The sequence below is a fragment of the Kryptolebias marmoratus genome, linkage group LG24 (genome assembly GCF_001649575.2).
Source record: "Kryptolebias marmoratus isolate JLee-2015 linkage group LG24, ASM164957v2, whole genome shotgun sequence".
Classification (NCBI taxonomy): domain Eukaryota; kingdom Metazoa; phylum Chordata; class Actinopteri; order Cyprinodontiformes; family Rivulidae; genus Kryptolebias; species Kryptolebias marmoratus.
This window is the reverse complement of record NC_051453.1, coordinates 2,779,234-2,803,991: the sequence shown is the minus strand read 5'-3', so window position 1 is coordinate 2,803,991 and position 24,758 is coordinate 2,779,234. Positions and strand designations below refer to the sequence as shown.

The following is a 24,758-nucleotide window of genomic DNA, read 5'->3' as shown; positions in this document are numbered from 1 at the left end:
CATCTCACATTCATGTGCTTAATCTGGTTAACCTGATTAAGATAGTGGATTAAAAATGAGAAGGTGGTCACTGAGGGCGAGAGCTCCAGATTACATCCTCCCTTATCCCCCTTAAATACGTCCCATTTCACAGCAAAACTCAGTACATAACATAAAGCTTTTTTTTCTTAAGTTTTAACTGTATTTAGAGTACATAAAATTTTAGTAGTAGATCCAACAAACAAGCATGAATCAATAAAAAAGTCAACAAAAAAAGTTTAGCTTCAAAATTATTGTTAAAATTGAAGATTGCAAACAAGTTTATAATATAGGAATTAAATTAAAGCAGGTTTAGTGCTTTGCAGTGGATAAATAAAGTGACTAAAGAGTTTTTCACCTCTAATGGTGAAGTATAAATATTTATAATAAAATTCTCTCTTTCCCAAAAGATAACATGATGCTCAACAACACTTCTGTTTGCTGAATGGACACTATGTTCTTGTTTGGTAGTTTGCTTCAGAAAAGTATTGTCTACTGTACAGTTTGTGTATTTAACTTGATATTAAGAATCGTCTTATCTTGCCCAATCCCCCTTTCCTCTCTAACTTAGCCAGTCTTAAATCAGTCTGGTTTTATCAGAGTGTAATTGTTGTTTGGTCTTACTAGGTGTTACTGTCCTATTATGGATCAAGAGAGCAAGAGTTCCTCCTAAGAGGCTTACCTTAGGCTGCTAATAGACTTTACATCCTATTTTAGAATGGACAAAGAAGAGGAAAGTGAAAAAAATAGACAGAGAAACATGTGCATTGAACATTGAGCACACAAGTTCGCTGCATGCGCAGCTTTGGCTGGAGTTTTCCTTTTTATATTGGATTTACTGAATACTACAGACTGCATCATCCCAACAGTTCATCTGTTTGTGTTGCTGTTGAGCCAGCGTTATGATGGGATGTTAAGATCAGGACAAGGCTGACAAATTCATCCGTGAGGAAGGCATGAGAGCAGAGGAGCAGAGCAAGAAGACCTTCCCACTGACTGGTGGACAATTAGAAGCAAAGATACGCTACTGGAGAAGGACTAACAAAGCAATCAGTGTTGGACTCAGGTCACTTCACTCCCTCAACTTGTAGGCAAGAGACAAAGAGTCTTAATTGGTCTGCAAGGGAAGAAAAAAATAATGGAATTAAGCGTTGGATTGCCCAGCCTGTAGTAGCTGACACCTTCTGAGCCAACATGCACGAGAGCGACGTGTGAAAATGGACCACAGTGACTCTGCATCATCAATCAGTGTAAAATATTTTTATTTTTATCACAATTCAGTTCTTGGACTTAGATTTTAGTCGTATTTGGTATTTTAGTTCTGGTGGAGAGTGACAGCCATCATTAATCTGCACTAGTTTTTGTTTTGTAAAACTCTTCAGTCATCTCTAACTTCTTTATATTTACCTTCTAAGAAGCGAATTTATCTTTTTTTAAAAGGTCTTAAACTTGAAGATACTGTTCATATCTTGTAGATAGCTAGTTTTCAGTCTGACATTTTTTCTTTTATCTTCCTTTTGTTTAATTTTCTCATTTTCAAGCACACATTGCTCAGTAAACTGTTATAGACAGGTACAAGGGCTTGAAAGAAAATGAGTGAAAAAGCAGCCAGAGTTCAAATAAAATCCTTGAAAGACCTTCAGAAAGTCTGTAGAATTATAGAGCCAGATCATTTTTTTTAAATTGCAAGAAGAATTGGCTCCCTGGAAGCAAAAGTAAACAAATTTTTAATTGTTTAATGCATTTACATAGTTCTGAACGTTTGCACAATTCTGGCTGGTTTTAATAGAAACAGATTTACAAACAATCTGCTTGTTGAGGCCCATTTTTATCAGGTTTACTTAAATACACTTTAATTGTTAAGGTCAGAATCATACAATGACCTAGATTAGTTTATCACTGAAGCAAAATGGGAGATTTTGGTGGGAAAAAAAACAAGATTTTGTGTTGCAGATTAACATCTGGTCACCACCCACAATTACAATTTAAATAAAATAAACAAACAAACATAAAGAATTGTGAACAAAATCCCAAAGAGCAGCAGCAGCTTTTTTGGAATGCAGTTATTGCATTACATTTAGTAATGAGTTTGTTTTGTATTTCTTCTATTAAATTAAGACTATAATCTGGCAGACATACTGACAACAGCCTTTCTTAGCATTCAAAACACATTTTAATCTTCATATTGTCTCCTCCTGGCGGCAACATCTGCATCTGTATGCTTTTTATGTAAAAAGCCATGGCAGGGGCTGAAGTTGCATAAAATGTTACACATTTACACAGAAAGAAAAGAGACTTTCGTGACATTCTTTCGTCACTTTTTCCATTCTTGTTAGTGTGCAGCATTTTTTCAGTCTTGGCTATGAAGCTAATTTTATTTTACAGTCATGCTTGGGTACACCCTGAGCAGCAAATCCCATTAGGTGGATGAATAATCTTTGTGAAGCTATACCCACAGACATTCACACACACTTATAGAGACACAAAAAATGCATGACGAGAACGGCTGAAAATCAAGGTATTTTTCAGTTCAGTTTAATGTTTCAAGAACAGAAAGGGTTTATAGACTGCAGGCTGTATGGATGCAAACACTGTAGTAAACATTGACTTGGTGTGAATGGTATTTACAATACTGTGTTCTTAAAATGGAAACTTTCAAATACAAAAGTAAAGATGCGATATTTTCATTCATAAAGTATTTTACCATAAAATCTGTAATCTCCCTTTTAATTGTATCTCATTAAAACAACAAGGAACATTAAGGTCTATAGTAGTTAACAGTTTTAAGGTCTTACTGTAGTTTTTCATAAGATGCACTGAATTTTTAGTGAATCTTATACATGCCAATAGTTTGTTTTTTATTCTCTTCTTTGTTTTAATTATTTCTTGTTCTTTTATCAGAAAGGATAATGCCACCCTAACAAAACTTAAGACATTTAGTTTATATACATCTTTCACTGAATCTTGGACTGCATTAGTGATTTTGTAAAACCTGATTGCTGAACTCGTTTTCGCATGATTTTGTGTCAGCATTCCAAGGAGTTCTCCTCTAAATGTTTAATGTGGCTGAGGTCAGGTGACTTTATGTGCAGGACAGTCAGTTCTCCTGATTTTTTTCTGATCTTCAAGCAATTCTTGCAAAGCTTTGTGATGCCTGTGGGGTCTTTATTTCTCTGCAGTATAAAATCCTTACCCACAGAGCAGCAAAACTCCTCCAAACTTGGTTATTCCCACCTCCATGTTTCACTGTTTGTTTGATTAATCCTTTAATCTACTCATCCAAAGATCTCACTCTTGAATTCATCAGTAATTGGACGGGGATGTGGGGTTTCTGTGGTTTCAGGATTGCGATTTGACATAATCCAACAAAATGTAAATGCAACTATAGCTGCAGTGTTGTCACCACATAAACAAATAGTCGTAAAAAAAAAGAACCAGAGCAGTCCTGTGAGATCTATATTAAAGTTGAATCGCATATTTAAAAACAGGCCGGATGTCCATCACATTTCAGAGCCACATGTTAAACCTCTCAGGACTTACTTACATTAAAAAGAAGAAAAAGCAACATTGGTATTTCTTTATATTTATGAACCCTAAAAATCGAAGGGAACTTTCTGTTTGAAACCAACGTGATCTGTATGACGGAGAAAATGAAGGGATGATCTGTATGAATCTTCTGTCACTTAATAAGAAAAAGACTGAACACCATTTTGTTTTGGCTTAGAAGCCCTCTGATTAACACTAAGGTGAAATTTACTCCATTACTTTTATAAAACTTTAATTGTCTTGATGATGTAGAGATTTTGCTTCAGACTTTATCTTAAAGTTGAACAAAAAAATATGTTAAAGTTATTTTTTTATTTACATGGACCACGAGTATTTGAAGTTTTACATTGATGTTGCATATTTAAATATTTATCATGTTGTTGTCCCTGTGTTTTGCCACATAGTGGCACTCTATGTATGACACATACAATCAGCTCTGGAACTGATCCAGTGCACTGACATTCATAGTTCAATTAGAGCAGGCTTGTCTGTTAGTATTATTTATTTTAACATGCTCAGTAAATCACAGTCCATTAACACCAATCTTCTGCTCAGTTGCTTAGCATCAATCAGCCTGTCTTTGTTCAGCAGTGAGAGGATGTTAGAGATAAATGGAGGAGAATTCTCTCATGTGGAACCTGAATACACAGCTGGTTTAAAAGGATCACATGACTGTATTTCAAATGTTGATTCATGGAGTAATTTCTAATTGGTCAGCGTGTAGAATGGAGAATCCACTGTGATTGGTTGATAGTGCAAGAGGTTACCACATACATACACACAGTGTGGTTATTTCTGTGCTGGCTGACCTACTAATGTTAACATGTAGTGCATGCCTGCTAGGCTCATTAACATCCTCTCCCCTCGTATCATTTGTTGTTTCTTTGTTTCTTTCATTTGTTTCCTTCTTGTATTTTGTATTACAAGAAATAAAATCATTTATCCTTAGTAATTTGATCAGTGACCTGTATAGTTCCACTATTATTATTATTATTATTATTATTATTATTATTATTATTATTATTATTGAAAGCAACAAGATCAAAAATGATTGTGGCTTTACCACATGTATTTTTTTAAAATAAATTTTTCATGTGAGTGTTTGAATGTTACCACACATCTGCAGGATCTCCATCTGTTTCTTGGCAAACACAGAACAGACTGTACAGCTGGTCTCAGGACAGCTACCTACTCACAGAAATGAAAACTTTCCAAAGACATGCATCTGAACTTGTTCTAACTTTTAGAAAATTTTTATTTATTTATTTTTTCTGAGGAATGAAATATAAAATTTACAGCTATAAGACGTTTTGTGAAATTAAAGGCCTAGCATTCCTTGAAGGAGTGCATTTCATCCACTGCTTTTCATGTCAGTTTTAAAATAAATCCATGTGTTCAGAAATGAGAGAGTTACAGCTGTTTTTATCAAACCTAAAAAATAACGCATGCACAATCTCATGCAGCATTGTTAAATTTTGCATGATCCGTTAGCACTTAGAGTATGTGAATGACTGTCAGGTACTATCACACAATTTTAGCTGTGGTGGCCATCTTGAATTGGATTGTCTCCTAAAGTTAATCAGTTGCAGATATTAATACAATGATAACTTTCTAAGAAATTTATTGAAATCTCCAGTGGTTTCTGAGATGTTTTGCTAACACAAACAGGCTTGACTCCTAAAGTAAACCCACACACAGACACACACAAAAAGGCAAAAACATTATCATCCGCCTTCGCTTTGTGGCAGTAGGTGATAATATTTTAAAGTACTAGCTTTATAATGGCTTCATCTGGCGGCGTAGCATTGATTAGTGGATCAGTTACTTCAATTTATTTCAGTAAACTCACAAGATGACACCAACACCAACTTTTATTTTTCCAACCTTTTGTAGGATTTTCTCCAGTGACCTCCAAATCACAGTTTGTTTTCTTCACACTCTGCATTCTTCCACATTGTTTGCTTCTGCGTCTTCTTTTCTCTCACACTGTGTTGTTTGTTTATAACTCAAGGTGATAAGGCAGCGATGCTACTGAGTGTGTGTGTGTGTGTGTGCGCGTGTGTGTGTTATAGTCCAGATGGCCCAGCCGTCAGCATCGCAGGCCTCATCTGAGGGGTGAGCTTTAAATTGTTTGACTTCGATTGCCCTTTATCTCCCAAAAGTCCTTTCTCCTCTTCAGTTCAGCTCTCACAAAAGCTGAAACTGTTATTCTCCTTTTACAGAGCTGATATGATTAACTTTTGTTATCTTTGATTAACCGTCTAAGTTTTAAATTCAAGAAATGCAGCTAAGCTCCTGCTCCCATCTTTTGCTTTTCATTACTTTTCTATTGAATTGATCAAATATCTTCACTTACAGCTGCGAATTGTGTTAATAATCCTTTTGTTTTTGTTTGATTTATTCATGACATATTAATATTTTCAAAAACTAGCACACACAACCCTGAAAACAAAATATGTCATTCCTTATGACTTTGCAAATTTTAGATTAGGGAATGCTTTTTGTGACTATTTATGCCAAACAGGACAGCAGCAGGAACAAAAAAAAAAGGAAGAAAAACAAGAAAAAGACCAGCTGGGGCAAACTTGTTCCCAGCTGATAAACTGGATCTGACCAGAAATTATAGCCTGATTATAAAACATAAAAAAGTGGCAATTCTGATTCCAGTGTTTTTTTTCTAAAAAAAGCTTTTTACAGTATTAGCAATGATTGCAATTAGTAGTACATTTTGTGAATTGTATTTGTTATTTTACCATTTTTCAGATAAAGCATCTTATAAATTGATATGTTTGCTGGGATAAACCCTAAACCTGAAAATAACAACTATCTTATGCTTTTTAATGTTTGGAAAATATGTCACCAAAACACTGCTATGTAGTCTGGATTTAGATTAATTAGAACCATTATAGAATGAATTCTTTAAGATCTTAAATGTTTACAGATTTTTTTGTCTGCAGGATGGATCCAGAGCTAACTGGATGCTCCTCAGAGGACACTTATACAAAGTGAGATCTAGCATATTTTTTGGTTTCACATTATGCATTAACAGGATACTGACACAATCCAGCACCACAACCAATACCACTGCATGCTCATTTTAATTTAGTTTATGATGCATAGCAGGGGTGGCAACACAGAGGTGTCAAGGAAAAACCTGCAGGGTCATCCAAACAAAAAAGGTTTCTCAGCTGTTAATGAAACACTGCCAGACATGTTCCAAAAATAGACTGTAGCAATAATTATTGTATATGGCTGCTCGTTCTTAATATTTTACTTTACATAACTGATGGTGGTGCACTTACAGTTGAGGCAGTGAAATGTTAAGTGATCCAGACAAACAGTGTTCTTTATGCATTGTTCAACAGTACGGTGTAAAATAAAATGCCCTTCAGCTGAAGGACAATAAGGAATAACATAAAGATGGAGCTCAATGGTTATTTTTATTTTTTTTACCGTGCAAAGAGGTGTTTACAACAAAAAGCTGCAAAAAATATATAATGTGCTCTAATTCTACTTTAGTCTTTGCTAAATAAATCTTCTTACTAACTAAAAACTTTTCTCAGAATAGTATAATTTGCTGTAGAGTGTTTTTGTGTTTATAAACCTGCAAACTCAAAGATCTGTAACAAACATTGTACTTATCAGTACAGCCCTCTGTTTTTCTTCTACTTCTATTTAAGTAGGGCATTTTTTGTCTGAATCACTTTATGATAGATGACTGTAGGACTTACTGGGTCCACATGTGTTACATACTAATCATTCAGCACTAGAACACATGTTGGTGAATAATTTGGTATATATCTGTGCCCAACCAGAAGAGGGCCTACAGGAGTCTTAACACAAACAAGCTCATCTTTGGTTATGTAAATGTTTGAGGGAAACAATTGGTATACGCTTGTATGTTTAGTTTTTTATTCATGTGTTTTTATGAACATAGTGGGTTAAATTCACAATTGTTTTTTTGTTTGTTTGTTTATGTTTTTACAGTTTTCACCTTTTCGTTTTTTATTTATTGACTCAAAGGACTTAAAAAAATGACATCTCAGAGATCCAAAAGGACACAAACTTAGACACTATAAGCACAGTTCAGCCCTTATAAGTCTTTTGTTATATCTTCTCATGATGCAGTTTACAAAGGTTTACTCCTGTAGTTTTTCCAGATATATGGATATGAAAATCTGAAATGCGTGTACACAGTCAATGTAAACAAAGAATCCGCACAAAATCACAGGGGAAGCTTCAGTCACATGACTGACCTACATTAGTCTGTGGAGGTAAATAATCAACATTTCAACATTTCAACATTTTCAACTCTAGTCTAATGTTAATAACTCAAATTTTAATTTTACCTCCAGCCCATAATATGCTTATAAACTGTCCAGATGTTGCCTACTAGACTGGATTAGACCAGATGAGGGTTGGCCCAGGGCTTGAATCTTTGCACTTTTTGTCTTTTGTGTACACCATATATAGTTTGTACATTAATCATTGATATGAGAAAAAAAAGAATTTGCGGGTTTTGTGTTTTGCTTTGTAATATTTCTTTTGACCAGTTGTCATGACTTTTCAAAACTAAAGCTTTGTGACACTGCAATGAGTGCCTTTAAAAAGTTGTTCTACAATCCTAACCGTGTTTTGAAAATCTCAATAAACACAGTTTATATAATATACAGTATATGTCAAAAGATAGACCTGTATATCTCAGTAATGACCTGCAACTTAAACATTGCCCATCCAGCACTCAGATGAGGCACCAAAGCCTGAGGCTGCAGCAGCAGAGCAGAGGTCTCCATCCACCTCACAGCACTGTTCCTCTGACTTCTCAGTTCAAATCCATCCTCGCTGTTAACGCAACAGTCCCTCAGGGCTGCTACAGCGAGCTCTATATACAGTATATACACGGTGTTGATTCAAACACAACTGATTCGGATGGATTTACTCGTTTTTATACATATAATTAGTTAGTTAGTGACAGATGAATATGAAACAAGTTGATGTCAAGGATCACTAAAGAGGGTAGGACATGTTCTTTTCATAGTTTGCACTAATATGTACTTGAGTGAAAAAAATGTAAAATCATTGCATTTCTTCATAAGACCAAGTCTGAAAAGTGAATGGTGAGAGGACACATTTTTTTCTTTTTACCTCTAGTTGCAGGTTTGCTCTTCCTCTGTCTTTGTTTCTGTGTCTCATTGATCTTAGTGTTGAGAGGCGGGCTGAGGGAGTCAGTGGAGCGAACTGAGGGGGAGAGAAAGGGAGAGGGAGAAGGGCAGCGATAAAGGAAGAGAAGCAAACACTCACACAGATAGAGGCAGAGGAGACACAGGACCGGGACTGCTGCTGCCGAAGAGGACATCACAGAACACACACACCTACAAACACACACAAACAGACAGACAGACAGGCTGACACACTCATGCTGACAACAACAACACACTGAGCACACACGTGCTAACACATTCCGACATACACATTCACACACGCTGAAACATGGGCAGACAGTGACCATGTTGCTCCTTGCGTCCTGACCAGCTATGAGGATTACACTGATGAAGATGATGATGATGAGAGCAATGAAGAGTGTGAGGGAGAGGACGCTGGCCTGCCACAGCTGAGGANGGGGGGGGCGGTGGGGGTGATAGAAGAGTGGGGCGATTGTGGGATGGGATGGAGATTGGCTGACAGGACACATGCATGTGCATGTGTGTGGAAGTTTTCGTGAGTGTGTGGAGGTGTGTGAATGAGAAAAGTGTACATGAAGGCTAGAATGCCCCCCCAGAGTGGGACCAGCTAGCTAACGTTAGCCACATGTTGTGCCACTGCAAAGTAGCATGCACCAACAACACCATATCTCTGATGTTTGGATGCAAGGTAGGTAGAGTGGCTTGCATGTTTGTTATAGTGAGAGAGTGAGGGATGCATGCGCTGAATGCTGTTGAAATAACGCACAAAGAGTGTGAGACTAACAAAGACAATGTGTGAAGATGGTGATGGAGAGGAGCCATGAATTAGTTGGAAAGGGGTCTGATAGTTGAGGTAAACTAAGGTGAGAGTTTGTTTCCTGCAGCAGAGTGTGAGAGTAGGCTCAGGCTGTGGGGTAAATGTGTGTTAGAGCTAGAGATAGTCAGAGAAAAGCAGGTTCCTGGATTTCATTCATTTCAGATTAATAGTGTGCAGGCAGTTTATGACCAACATCTTCGAAACCCCATTTGTAGCTCTAGTATATGATGATTCATTCTTTTACATTTTGTAACTGATTTTTTTTTTAACTCAAAGTTAAATATAAATAGCTAAAACCTTCCAGGGTGTATCATTTTAGGGTAGCTGCTGGAATTTCCATATGTTTTTTTTATTGTAATTGTAAAAATAATAGTTTTGTTTTTCATACCTTAGAAATAGCAGTAACCAAACACAAGGTCCTCTTTAACACAATTTTCAATGGTCCATCATCTCTACTCCAGAAATGACAAAACAATCACTGGCTCTGGACCAAGCTTTTTATATTTTTTGTTTTGTACCTTGTTTAAAAAAAAATGAAAGCGAGGATAGGTAGCACAGAACGAAGTCCATGTGTTTGAATCGTAAATATTAATGTACAAAATACTCACTCAGACACCTTTATCATCTATTGGAAGTTTGGAAGTTTGCTGGAAGTTATTAGTCGGTGAGAACTGCAGGATGTATGCATAGCTATAGCAGAGCAGTCAGTCAAAAGGTTTCACAGATTATTACTTATTAAAAAAATGAATTGAAACTGAATGTAAACTTTGCACCTGTATTTTACACAAATATGCTGTTAAATACATGTCTTTTTGAGCTGGTGTTCAAGTCTTAAATGTGTCTTTGGGATCCCTAACCCATTATTAAATATATCCCTCATTGGTACGCTGGGTTGCTGATTACATAACATTAGCCTATGCTAAATGATCTAGCTTAGTCTAAATTTGGCAAATCATCAGCTTGCAAAGTACTCTGAAACAGTTGAGTGGAAAATCAACATATGAAATATTAAAGATCTCCCCAAGAGCTTAAGGAGCAGTCCTTTTGATGTTTAGAAAGTGTTGGTGCACTGTGCTGCATTGTTGAGTAGTTATTAGATACTCTGCTAACCCAAAAATGGTTCTGTAAACTTGTTCTAACAGGACAGTAATAAGTAGACAGTCTTCAGGAAGGAGTGGCAGACACAAAGACATAATGTTTGCATTTCTCCTGTTATTCAAATACAAAAAAACACCCTGAAACAGAGGGAGAATAGTTTTAATTTTACAAGATGTGTAATATCATCATAGAGCCATGGTTGAATCAGAGTGCATACATTCTTGGGGGTGCTGTAGTCCAGTGCTGCACAGTGGCTCTAATAATATGTATGGACTCCTCCTCTGTCTTATTAGATCATCTCATCATGACAGGCTCTAAGATAGCGGCTGGCTTAGAGACAACTGCTTCACTGGAGCCAGACAGAGAAAGAACAAGCCAACAGGAGTGTAAGAAAGAGAAGCAGTAGTTTTGTCCTCTAGAAGCAGAACTGGAGAGCGTACCCTGAGCTATATATAAAGTTTTTTTTAGTAAGCAGGACATTTTAAAGACTTTTTTGGATGGTATTTTTAATTTAGAGTTGTAGAAGCTCAAAAGGGGCAATGCTTAGAAACTGGAAATATGTAAAGGCTTTTTTGAAAGTAGAATTTGGACCCAGCCTCATAAGGTTTTGTTGCAACTTTTATTATTTTCCTTGAGACAAACCAGTCACTGGATCTCAAACTAATAACTGTGTTTACATGGATTGTGGCAGAAGAGTGGCTAAGCTTCATCAAAAATGGATAAAAATAAATTTCATACTCTGATGTGACTAAACATTTCCTGAATCGTTGCACAATGAAATAACTTGTAGGCATTCTATAATTTGGGATGGCAGGAGATGAAGAAAGGTTTTTATCTCTTCAGAAATGAAACACTTTGATAAGAGGTTTAACTGAGCAGCTTTGTACCTTTTTGATAATATCAGAACAACAGTTATTACAAGTATTGCAGATATCATTAACAAAGTAAGCTTATTCCAAATATGCCAGAAGACATTCTTATATTTGGTGTTTGAGTTCGAGGGACAGGAGATACATGATGTAGAATCTATAGTACTGATAATACTGTACATCAGTTCGATGAGCTGATGTACAAATAAACATTTACAGTGACGTGGAATCAGGTTAACTCATGTTCTTATAGTCAACTTTCTTTTAATCAGCTGGTTAACAGCCAGTTAAGTTTCCTCTAATCATCTCCCCCTGCAAGGAGCCATGAAGTGATGATGTTGAGAGCAGGAAGTGGGTTTCTTTTAGAGATCCTGTCATGGTTTTGGGGTTATTTTATAACCTTTTTTTCAGAGTGTTTACAGTTACAGTAAGTTTGTAGTTTAGTCTGTCCTTGTTGCTCCTCAGTTCTCAGCCATCTTTGTTTTTCAGCCCTTCACTCACAACTGCTCAGCAGCTGATAACAAACCCAGCTGCCCTCTCAAAGGCACTTTCACAAAACACTTCAAGCCAGGACTTAGACACCTTCTGGACTTCTTGTTGTGATTTCTGAATGGACTGAGGTGGCGTAGGGAGTTAAAGTCAGCCTGCCATTGTTGAGCTTCTTTGCCACCAAGCAGGTAGTAACAGAGCCATAACAGTCGGCATGTGAAAAAGTAAGCTGGCTTTGAGGCTTAACGATATGATGTAGTGATGGTTTATGGTTTATGTGACCATCTGGTAATATGTTTTAAAAGCTTAAACATCAATAAACATTCATTACTGAGGAGAAGCATGATGATGATGCAGAAGAACTTTACATTTAGTTAAAATAATGGTTAACCATAAAGTGGATTACTCAACTGATTTCGTTGGTTGTTTTGAAAATGATCTTAGGGAGACGCCTGTCACTCATTTAATGTTCAGTGCTCCACGTTAACACAGCTGAGTTCTGCTCCACACCAAGTTCTGCACAAACTGCTTTATTTCCAAATGCTCACATCTGTGTGGGACTTGACAATTAGTGATTTATGAACAGTCAGAGGCAGCTTAAAGACAAATTGGTGTTTGTGACCGTTTGTGAAAGTGCCTTTAGTAATCGCTCTCCTTAGTATTACGCTCCCTGCTCACTTCACCCCATTGTTAGATCGTCTGCTGACCTTAGTCGTGTCCTGCTGCATGAATGTTTGTTTAGTTATTAAACTTTTGGAACCATGATGTTGTTTCGGTGAATAGTTCTTATTATTTGGTTAAAAGTTGTCTTCTGCTACACTGTCAAAGCTACAAATTGTCAACATCATCAACAAAATCAGTGAATAACTATTAAGCTGATCCAAAAATATACTGTACTATGATTAAAATTATATACAAAATAAATTACACAGAGAGACAGTTAAAAAGCCAAAATGTAAACAGTGTAGAGCAAGTTTAAAAGCATATTTTAAATGCATATGGATGAACTACACTTGTTTTTACTTTGCAAGCAATGTGTCCATTTTGAGTCTGTTTAAGTGCCTCAGTAGATACATCAAACCCACCTTAACTAGGTCAGACAGTTGAACACATTCAAAATAGATGAGCCTGTTCTTCTATTTCTGTAAAGGTCTGTGTATTTGTCCTGAAGATGCTTTGCAGACTGAAACCCTTATGAAGTCACTGAAGAAAAAAACCTTCATTTGGACCAGATTCTTTCTCTTCAAGCTTTAACTCATAGATTATTTACTTTACAAAGATATTTACGGCTTTTGATTTGATCTATTCCATTAACTAATCTGGGGAATTTCAATCAGGATATTCTGCTTGTTTTGATTTGTGCACTAATTATTTTCTGTCTGTTTATTTTCTTGTAATTGAATTTCCAGTCACAGAATTCAGAAATATATTAGCTGTCTTTGGGGTGAAGGTAGTGCCAGAGATCCACACAGGAAAACATTTTAATACTGTCACAATTTTAGGGCAAGCTGCGAAGAACAGAAAACTCCTTAACTTATTACTGTGTGTAATTGTTTCTAAATTAATTTGGCCATCAGTTGTTTAGTTTTTTTAATCTACCAATGAGTGGTTCTCTGCTGCAGTCCCATGAAGCATTAAAGACAGTGATGTGAGAGATGGAGAGAATGGAGGGATGCAGAGGAAGAGAGAAAGATGTAGGCACGTGTGTGTGTGCGAGAAGTTCCTTACGGCAGAGGATCCCCTGCTCTTTCGTATCTCACCAAGCGTGACTAACGCCTGGCTTTACCCTGACACACACACACTAACCAACACACACACATGTACCAGGATGCTGAATCTGCTCCCAATCTAGTCACGTTTCTCTGGCTTTGCAGGACTGGCTGACACACTAACACATGACAGCATGTGCGTTTATCTGTGTGTGTCTGTATGTTTCTCTGTGGTCGTGGTCAGCGGGCAATCTGCAGGCTCAGTCCAGATTAGGAAAGCTCATGTCTTGGTATTCAAGCTTGAAGCAACACACAAATAGACACAGCAATGCAGAAGCAGATGTATAAATATATTTAGTGTCTGTTCATTCATGTATTTTTTTCATTCAGAGGTTTTATTTTGCTTTGTAAAAATGAATAGCCTCTATTAAAATTAAGGTTTAGTGTTTGCATGTGAGAGCAAATAGTGGTGAGTGCAGGGGGCAGCAGCAGCAGCAGCGTTGTGACAGTTTGAGCCAAGTTTTCTTCATGGTCTTAGTGTCCCGCTGGTCAAATGCTACACTCCGGGTTATTTTGAGGCACTTCTGACTAATTAGAAAGATGGCAATGAATCAAAAGATCATAGCAAGAGGCAGAGATGAAATACATTGTGCTTATGGTAATGAGAAGGGTAGAATTAGTGGACTATGTCAGAGCAGGGCTCACTCTCGATCCCGTCCTAAATGAGGTTAAAGTGTGGAGCGGTGGAAGGAGGGGGAGCCATGTCTGTTTGAATTCACAGGAATTAGCTGCTGTAGTGTTTTGTGCTCTCCTGTGCAAAGCAGCCTCATATTCTCTGCCTCAAAACATTATTTCTGCAATATATTTTGCATCAGGATGACATTTATCTGCATGGTTAAATTTAGTTCTATGTTTATTTCATGACCATGCTTTTTTGTGTAGCACGTGTTTGTGAAAGCATCATAAATTGGAATCATTTGAAAGGAGAATATATTACGTTTGATACCAAGCTGCACATAAAAGAAATGATTGAACAAATTAACTCAACTTCTCTCTTGGGAGAAACGTTTAATTATTTCTGTGGACGGTGTAGTTACTGACACAGAGGGGGATGTGTGATAAATCCAACAGCCGCACCTTGTTTTGTCGTTACATAACAGCATTACTGGAGTGCCTATTTCAAGACTAATTCAAAATCTGCACTATTTGGAATTTTTTTTATTATTGTAACGTAATTCTATGGCCTTTTTCTAAATAAAATGTGTAAGTGTAGACATGAGTAATTCTGTGTTCTGGCTCTTAGTTAGATACCAAGAGAGAAGTCAAAAAGTCATGTAAATGAGACTGTTGGTGTGTGTGTGTGTGTGTGTGTGTGTGTGTGTGTGTGTGTGTGTGTGTGTGTGTGTGTGTGTGTGTGACTGTCTGGCTCTCTGCAGGGGAGGTGAATCTGTCTCAGGTCACACCTCCAGGCTGTATTTGTTTGATGCTGGTGTTCATTTAGCCTTGCTTACTGTATCCTCAGCTCTGCATGACTCAGACTAAACCTCACAGTGAGTTCAGCAACTTTTCATCCCTGATATCCCCTGATTGGACAGTAACCTGTTACCTCCGTAATTCACACTCATTCATCTTTGTAATTTGTCCTTTGTAATAAATCATATGAGTATATCAGTGGCTTTTATTGAATACACCTTATCAATATATATATTGTGATAACACAATATCAAATGGATAACTGATCACAATTTTACTCTTAATTTTACTCTTAACATTATTGATGATATGTTTGTGTTTGTAAACCAATAAGACTAATAACATATTTCAATATATTCTTATTGTAGTTCTGTTAAAAATGTGCTAATGAATTGTTTTTTGTTTTACTGTTTTTGTAAAGTGGGCTTATTGTACTTATGCTTTTGTAAATTAAAACATGTTGCTTCAAAGATGCACTGAAGGAAAACCCAAAGTAATAACAATTATACAAACACAGAAAAACTGTTATTCACAAAAAGTAAGCTTTTTATATTTAATAAATATACAGTAGGTGACTTAAAGAAAAATAATGATCAAACTGTTGGTTTTTTTTAATTATTATTTACAGTTTTACTAAAACTTAATTTGAAACGTGCCCTTTTGCCTGGATTTGGACAAGTTATGATGTTCACAATGTAAATGCTGACACTTTATAGATTATGGTGTAAAACATTTTTATAATATTTATATCACTCTAAGTATTGTGTTACTTTAGTGCCATGAAGTATTAAGAGATAGTTGTGAGAGACTTTAATCCGTTGAATGAGTTCTCTTCCACATATTTTATATCAGATTTTCACATTAATTTGAACACCAGAAAAGGATTAAGCTGTATTATTTCCAAACTCATCAGTTTTTTAGATGATTATTTCACTTTAATTAGAAGTGCTTCTTTATCTTGAGATGTAGAACATTTTGTTTGTCCTGAAGCTTAAAACCCCAAATATATTTAACAGGAAATAAAGATTTATTTTGATCCATCTAAGTTAAGGATTGATTGTTCATGTGCACTTAGTGCTTAAAGGGTCTTCCTGCTCCTCACAGCTGGCATAAAACCCAGCAACCCTCCCTCATTAGCTGCCCTAATATTTTCTACTAAATTCTGTCCAGTAAAGCAGATAAATGTGTAATACTTAGAAAAAAAGAATCTAGGGAGAATGTGGGGAAATGGAGAATATGACAAAGAATAAAGGAAATGGTGAGGCTTGTTATTATGCTTGATGTGAAAGTGAAAGAGGCATGATGAGGATATAGAGTGAGGAGGAAGAAGGAAGAAAACAGTTTTTCCCTGAGGCAGCCTTGTCTCCCGTGCACTGTCCTCTTTCAGTTTGTATTCCTATTTTACCTGAAAACTTCTGTTTCAAATTGGGTGTGTATGTCTGTGTGTGTGTGTCTTTTTGTGTGTATGTGTCTTGATGCGGTCATGCATGTGTAAGACAGAAAGTTCAGAAGACAATTACTTCCATGCTGGGTGTACACCTGGACTGTCATGTAAATTTAGACTAAGAAAATGTCCTATAAAACATCTCATTACACATGCATGTGCGCACACACTCACGCTCTGTTAGTCTCTTTCAGGCTAGTTGCAGTTGTGCACTGATGCTCTCTTCTTTTTCTGCTATTCTAAATCTTTTGATATAATTCTTATTATAAATTTATCTTTATAAACTAACATCTTTCTTTTTCTTTTTTCTCTTTTTCCTGCTTTCTGCCTGGCTTCCAATGTCTCACCTCCCCATCCATGTCTTTCCCTTTTTATCCTGTCCTCTTTCTTTTTCCTTACCTGTAATTTTCTTTGACTGCCAACCTGAAAACCTGGTTTTCCCTCTCATCTCTTCCACCCTTTTTCACAATAGAAGTATCGGTATCAAGAAGAGGAAGGGGCTTCACCAGGAGCTCCAAGACTCCACCATCACACCTGCCCTCAGCACCCTATGGGATTAGCCAGACAGTTGAGCGATGGAGGGACTTTGGGAAGGGATGGAGGGACTCTTGGAAGAGATGGGGGTACTCTTGGAAGAGATGGGGGGATACTGGGAAGAGATGGGGGGACACTGGGAAGAGATGGGGGTACTCTTGGAAGAGATGGGGGGACACTGGGGAGGAATGGAGGGACATTAGGGAGGGACAGAGGGACTTGGAGAAGAGACGTAGGGGGCATTGGGAGCATGGAGCGAGAACGGGAGCGGTCACTGGGGAGGGACGGATCTCTTGGTCATCACGGTGACCTTCGTGGAGCAGAGCTGGTTCAGGTGGCGGAGCGTCAGCTGTCTCAGATTCAGCATGTTCATGGATACGTCACTCATACACACATCACACCTGCTCAGGTAACTAAGTCTGGCTTTCTCCGTGGTCTTAAGTTATCACCAGTTTGTCCTACATCACAAGAAAAAGATGTCTTACTTCCATCATAAGTCTGTCAAACTTCACCTACCCTAACAAAGTCTGTTTTATAAAAATAAACAGCTTAGGTTTCACTTTTACATCATCTTTCAGCAAAACAACCCCAGAGCATGATACCAGCATTAAATTGTGTCAAAGTTTTACACCACCTCTATTTTTCTACTTTGCTCCTAATGTACCAGACTTGTCATGATCAGTAGCTCTTTAGGTTTTCTGAAGGTCTTTCAAAGATTTTCTTTAGACTTTGTCCTATATTTTTTTGTTACTTATATGTAATGTCATACCATGAGATGCTATTTTTAAAGCTGTAAGTTTTCCATTTAGTAAAGCATACTGTCCTAACTTAAGTAGTCAAGGTTACCTAAATTCACCACTTTTTCCTTGTACCAGGAGCACGTTTTTTCCAGAACTGTGCATGGAGGTAACTCAGTGTAATTCTTGTCCCATTTTTGTACTGAAGCCCATTACTATGTCTGTTGTATACTAAGCCTGTCTGGTTGTCTTTTCTTCTCTTTATCATTCCTCTCATTCATTGAGTTTTAAATTTACATTGTATAGTACTTAATGATGTGTAGTCTGTCTTTTTTAATTTTTCTCTGCCTTTGAAAAAGGTTCTTATTGTACTGGTGAAATTATAAGGATGAGTATTTGTGGAATCTGATATGAACAGGTCCATAATTTGTTTAGCTCACAAAACAACCCAAGACAAATGACTTGATATCACACAATAAATTACATGGCAGTAAAGAAGGTGACCAACAGGTCATTAATCGTGTTGCTTTCCTCTGTAGACACTCACATTTTCACAAGCATAACTTTGTTTTCATGAAACCATAAGCCATGGGTTTTAAAGCTCCTTTTTTTATTAATCTACCTTTTGGTTTGGCTTTTGTTTTGTTGTATCGTCACTCACTCCCTCAGTAAAACATTTATATATTTTTAAATTTTGGCATGTGTATTATTGCATATTATTCTTTCACGTTTTCAGTCGCAGCAGGTGTGTTGGAGTGTGTTACAGCTCTCACTGTCAGCTATCTGCTGGCGTTCAGAGCTGAGGAGAGTGTGTGAGCTCCAAGCCGCTGTATGCTGTCATGTGTTTTTCTTTGCACTGACTCAGTTGTCAGTCACAGGGAGTTCAAAGGTTGTCCACTGGGAAAGCTTTAGGCAGAGCTGAAGATTTTCAGGATGCCAGTTTGTTGAAGGAAAAGTTGTTGTGTAGCTCCACCTTGTGACTGAATATCACCCAGCCATCTCCTCACTGCAAACCTTTTTTTTTTTACTGGGCACCGTCTATAACCAAAATCATTTAATTATGACCACATTTTAAGGCACTTATCTGTATTTGCATTAGAAGAATGGCTGATGGGAGATCTAAGGTCATTTGACCTTTACCACACCCCAGCATCATTATCGCCATTATCATCATCGATGCTCTCAGCAGGCGGCTCTGTCCCAGCAGCTTATCACCTGTGATAAGGAACTCCTGCATATGTGGTCAGCATGTGTGTGTGCTGCTGGGATATTTAGTTTATTTTGAGAACTTCTCCTTCCCAGATGGTGTGTGTTTATTTAAATGTGTGTATGACCACAGGTGCTGGTTCTGGCTTCGTTTTGTATGACAGATGGACCAGCCATCTTGTTCTCTCCATGAAAATGTTCCCATTTCTCTTTCTTGCCGTTTCTACTTTCCTATTCATGCATGGACTTATTTACAACCCTGTTTCGAAAATTAAAATAAAAAAATGGGTCCTTTGTAAAAATGTACTGACAGTTTGCAAAGAAATGATATTCAACAAATTCAAATATTTGATACAGAAAGGTTTTTTTGTTATTATTATTTTTTTTAACTGCAGTCTATAAGTAGTATTTGCTGAAATAAAGTAGGTATGGTTTTACTGAAATAATCAAGGCCTTCTCTAAAAAATAACAGATTATCTGGATGGCAAAATAACTTTTTTCTTTTTTTTTTCAATTTTCCTTTATGTATGGAAATTATATTCCTAATTGTTAACTTAAAGTGGTGATAAATGTACTATAGGATTCAAATTATTTGAGAATTGTTATGGTGGGTCATTATTAATCATTTACACTGGATGTCCCTTTTTTATGAGGTGTGTTGTAGTACACTGTTTCATAATTATTTTGCTAAGTTTATTGTGTTCTACGATCAAGAAATAAAAATGCATTCACATATTACATTGCATATTGTATCATAACGGTAAAACAGTGTTAGGTACTAGTAAACACAATCTTGAGTTTCACTTATCCTGAGACTGGTCCACCTTCAGTGTTATTGCGTCGACGCGTTTCTGTGTTTCGATTACACACTGCTGAGCTCTGTGTGTACATTGTAGGTAGAAACACCTGAGGTACCATTTGATGATGAGGCGTGGCCTCACCATGAGGGGGAGAGGCAGAATGAAGTTCCCGCCCCGCCTTTCTCCTCTCTCTATTCACAAAGCCACGCCTACTATCAGGTAACCCCGCCTCTGGCGTCCGGTGCATGCGATCATGGCCTTGTGCAGATATATTGTCTTTGAATTTCACTTTAAATGAGCATGCAGCAGTATTTTTATTTATTTTATTTTTTTAGTTGTTTATTTCTTTGCAAAATTCCTCAAATTGTTGGGGAATCTTGCTTCATGCTGTATGCCAACATCAGTGGGGCACTTCTCTGCTATGCATGAGGAGCTTAAGTGCCAGATGTCTCAGTGGCAAGTGGCAAAAGGAATCAGACATGAAGGAAAAATAACTCCAATAAGTTTATATTTGAAGAAGAAAAAAAATACTATTAGATGAAGACACAGTAAGAAGCAACACAACAATTTTAATATTCAAATAATAAAAAATAGCATTTCTTTGGAGACTTAATGTTAAGTCCACCTGCATGTGTTTTATTTAGGGTCATTTCAAAATTGTACAGTGAGACACTCAATCTTGAGATATCCTTTTACTGATCCTCTTGACTTTTAAAGTAAAAATGCTGCATGTATGAGACCATCTCACTGTACTTTTGTCTATACTTTACCGTCAGTGACCTTTATCATATCTGTGCTGAATTAATCTCCTGAACCAAGTTGTGGTTTCAGAGGTCTTTTCACAGTGAATGCAGAGCATGTGAGTGCTGTGTTTTTGTTACGTTTACATGATTAAAAATTGATTGTTTCATTTTTTGTGATGTAATGTAAGCAGTTTGGGGACGAGTAGACCTCAAACAAAATACTTGCAAGAAATACTGAAATATTGTGCCCCATGTTAATTTTTCTGCAACCCATTTTTTGTCATTGTAAGTGACTTTGACGGGAGAGAAGCAGCATATTTTTAATTTATTGTACTGCAGTTATAGTTTGTATCCTGCAGGGGGCAGCAGAGGCCAGGAAGATAATGTGTCAGTTCTTTACAAAAACTATACATCTGGCTTAATTCATCAACCTGTTAATATGCAAACCTTAGTAAGTGATTACTGAAGCTAAATTATTGGGATGTCTGGATTTGTTTAAGAAGCTGCAAGACTTTTTAAAGCTGACTTTTTCAGAGCTATTTGAGTTCTGGGTGATCTGATCATTTACCACACATTAAAGAAATATTACGATCCAATCATGCTGTCCTCGATTAGAAAAGACAGCGTAAACAATGTGCAAAACCTGAAAAAAACACTTGCATGTCTTATATTTTAATTTCTGCAGTGAGCAGAGGGAAAGTTTCAGATCTTTTCTCTGAAATCTGTAAAAAAAATTTTGATGTTTAGAGCCTAGTTGTGCATATGTCTTCTTGTCAAAACTGATGTTTTTTTCTGTTTGTTTTTTTTTCCCCATAACAAATTTTATAGAAGTGTTGAAACGAAGGCGTTATGTGTTGTTTCACATTACAATGGGCATGCATCCCATAGATGTATCACAATAACTATGATTGTGGTTTATTTTAGACATATGTTGTCATTTTTCAAGCTTTTTTTTCCCAGAGATTAATTCAGAATGAAAACTGTAGGGAGCAGAAAAACCTCCGTACCTTTAGTTAGCAGAGATGTGTGCTAAAACTGAGCGCTGAAATGTTGCAAGTTAATTTATCCTCTTTTTACTATTTTACATTTTGTGTCTTTGGAACAACCGAGCTTGCTGACATTTTTTTAAGGAAATGAAAATAAATGCATCTCAGTGGAGTCATGCTCACGTCTGAATGATGATAGTTCAGGTCATTGCACTTGCTTGTTGCTTTGCTGACAGCTCTGTGACGTCTGCTCTGTGTGACGTAAACACTTTCAAATGGAGGTAAATAATAATAATAAAAAAAAAAACATTTTAATGGCAGCTTCACAGCAGTTAGAGCTGTTCAGTTGCATTTTGATCAGACATCACAAAATCCATTTTTAGGGAAAAAAAGAGAAAAATGTTTTTAGTTCTAATGTGTGTACAGCGAAACAATAATCGACTCTGAGATGTTAGTAGCTTTTAGTCATTAAGATAATTAGAACGGAAGTAAAGGCAGAAATGACAAGGGAGTGGCAAGAAATGAGATGAAGAGAGAAGTACAGGCAGACAGATGTGGAGACAGATTTGTTGTCAATTATTTCACTCCTTCGTAAACAATCCACTTTCCCTTCCATTCAGACTGTAAGAAGAGCTAAGACTGAGTTAGACACAAGATTATTGTAACTTATATTGTTGAAAAGCTACTGTTTGTTTTTCTTTTTCAACTTCACGTAGTGACCAACCTCTGTTTCACTAACTAAACACAATAAAAAGTCTGAGTTGTTTTGTTGTTGGTTTACCTTGTGGATCAAGGTTAAAGAGCAAAGTGATTACAAAATAATCTTTACACAATTGAATCTCAATAACATAAATATCATATATCTGTCGACAAAGTGAAATTTAACTCGGTGGATTTTATGAAAAAACGAATTTTGACCAAAAACTTTTAAGCGTCNGAGGAAATAAAGCAGAGAGTTTACTGTAAAACTGGAAATTTTCGCGCACAATTTATTTTCGCGAGTGGGGCTGAAATTGCGAAAATAAATCTTGCGAAAATATTATCTCTAATGGATAATAGGATAACAGGATACAGTGACCAGACGGCGTGGATCATTGTTGTTGAAGGAAGTTTAGTTGGCATAGCTATAATTAACAACACTGAGTGAAAGTTCTACTGTAAAAGTGTAATAATGCACCACCACAGCTAGCTACAGTTCTATTGTAATACACCACCATATATGTAGCTAGCTCCGAACTTCTGATACATGATATATCGTAACGTTTAGGCCTGGATTAAATTTTTCATTTTTGTATATAAAATGGATAGGAATTGGATGTTCAGTCATTAAAAATCCGACTACCGTGTGTGTTATTGAAGCCTATGATGTTGCTAATTCCGGACAGATAAGAACCCAATAAAAAACAAGTTTCACAAATATTTTTGCTTGTCTAAATGTAAAAAATGATTAAAATAGACTGTTAGTATTCATTTCTACAGATAGAAAAGATCTTTACCAATTTTCTACAATATTAAAGTCTATTTCTGGTGTCGGGTGGACTTCCATCTCCTCCTCGTCGTCGTCCGGTGGTGGTTGGACCTCTGGTTCGTCCATATATGGCTGGATTATTCCATCAATATCGCATTCAAATCTGCCCTCCCCGAATTCTTCATCTTCTAATCCTGATTCGGACACTAACAAATACGCCTCATCCTCAGATTCGAAATCAAATTCGCTGAAATCCGACGAGCTCGAGCTACTACATATACTACCGGTATCCATTTTGCCAGTGAGACATGGCGGTGCGCTTGGGACTCCCTTTGCTGACGTCATACACAAATGAGCCTCGTTTGCGTGTCCGAGACAATTGGCTCTATTATGTTTTCGGAAAGCCGTCGGAATGGTCTACAAAATTCAATTTTTTTTACAGTTATTAGGTTGACTAATCTCCATCCGACGGCATGAACTTATTATTTGTTATAAAAAGAACCAGAAACGACGATTATATGATATTCAACAAAAGACGAGGTTTTTGCTCTTTAAGCTGGTCATGAGACACTTATTGGTTCAGAAATGTTTTCACAATTTGAGCTGATAGTTTCATTCCTGCTGTCAAGCCACAATAGGCCAAAAAAGGCTGCTGTCTGGGGTGTTTTTGTCATACATCAGACTTTGACTTTGTTTGGATTAAGGCAAGTGAAAAAAAATTAGAAGTTCAGATGATTAGGCCATCCCGTTTTGGGAATGAATCTCTGCCTCAAACAGTAGAGTTCAAGTATTACAAAGTCTTGTTCATAAGTTAGGCAGGAAATGGATTGACTGATTGAGCCTTGTCCTCAGTAGTGAGGGCAGTGCTTTGGTCTGTTGTGGTGACGAAAGAGTTGAAAGGCAAAGCTCTTAATTTAATAGTCTATTTTTGTTTCAACCCTCACCTATAGTTATGAGTTATGGATCATGACTGAAAGAACAAAATCCCGGATACAAGCAGCTGAAATGAATTTTCTTGGGGTAGCCGGGCTCCTCTGCATCAAAAGGAGACAGCTGAGGTGGCTTCAAAGTAGAATGCTTCCTGGACACCTCCCTCTGAAGGTCTTCCAGGCATGTCCCACTGGGAGGACAGTCCAGGGTAGACCAAGAACTCGCTGGAGGGATCTTATATTTGGGAATGTCTTGGAGGAACTGGAGAGCATCACTGAGAAGGAGGACGGCTAGGTTTCCAACCTGGACCAGTTGCTCTTGTGACCCAACCACTGATAAAAAGATGGATGGATGGATGGATGGATGGATGGATGGATGGATGGATGGATGGATGGATGGATGATTAGGTGACGTTGTAAGGATTGTTGTTTTTGTTAGATTTTTAACTGTTTTATTTTTCCTGTTCCCAGAGATATTTTTGTTGTTAATTGGCACTATATACTGTGGATCAAAGTGAATTGAATTACTTGCTGTTATTAATCAGGATGTTAAAATACAAGCTGGAAAAACATCTTCTCTTCCGCTTATCCGGGGTCGGGTCGCGGGGGCAGCAGCCTAAGCAGGGAGACCCAGACTTCCCTCTCCCCAGCCACTTGGGCCAGCTCCTCCGGGGGAATCCCAAGGCGTTCCCAGGCCAGCCGAGAAACA

The 24,758-nt window shown here is 37.1% G+C and overlaps 1 protein-coding gene across 7 annotated transcripts in view; it reads left to right on the top strand.

Moving 5' to 3' along the window:
- LOC108238416 (discs large homolog 1-like protein) overlaps nt 1-24,758 on the top strand; it is a 95,695-nt gene that overhangs the window by 9,559 nt on the left and 61,378 nt on the right. Inside the window, exons 1-3 of one of the 7 annotated variants that reach the window (XM_037974221.1) lie at nt 871-1,268; nt 17,119-17,589; nt 20,020-20,142. The exons of 2 other annotated variants lie outside the window; for them this stretch is intronic. In XM_037974221.1, coding sequence (XP_037830149.1) covers nt 1,236-1,268; nt 17,119-17,589; nt 20,020-20,142 — 627 coding nt within the window. In that variant the 5' untranslated portion in view covers nt 871-1,235. Of the gene's footprint in view, nt 1-870; nt 1,269-9,222; nt 9,436-17,118; nt 17,590-20,019; nt 20,143-24,758 lie in introns of those variants that run through there. 4 more of the 7 variants (XM_037974220.1, XM_037974219.1, XM_017420471.3 and 1 more) reach the window with 4 other exon arrangements.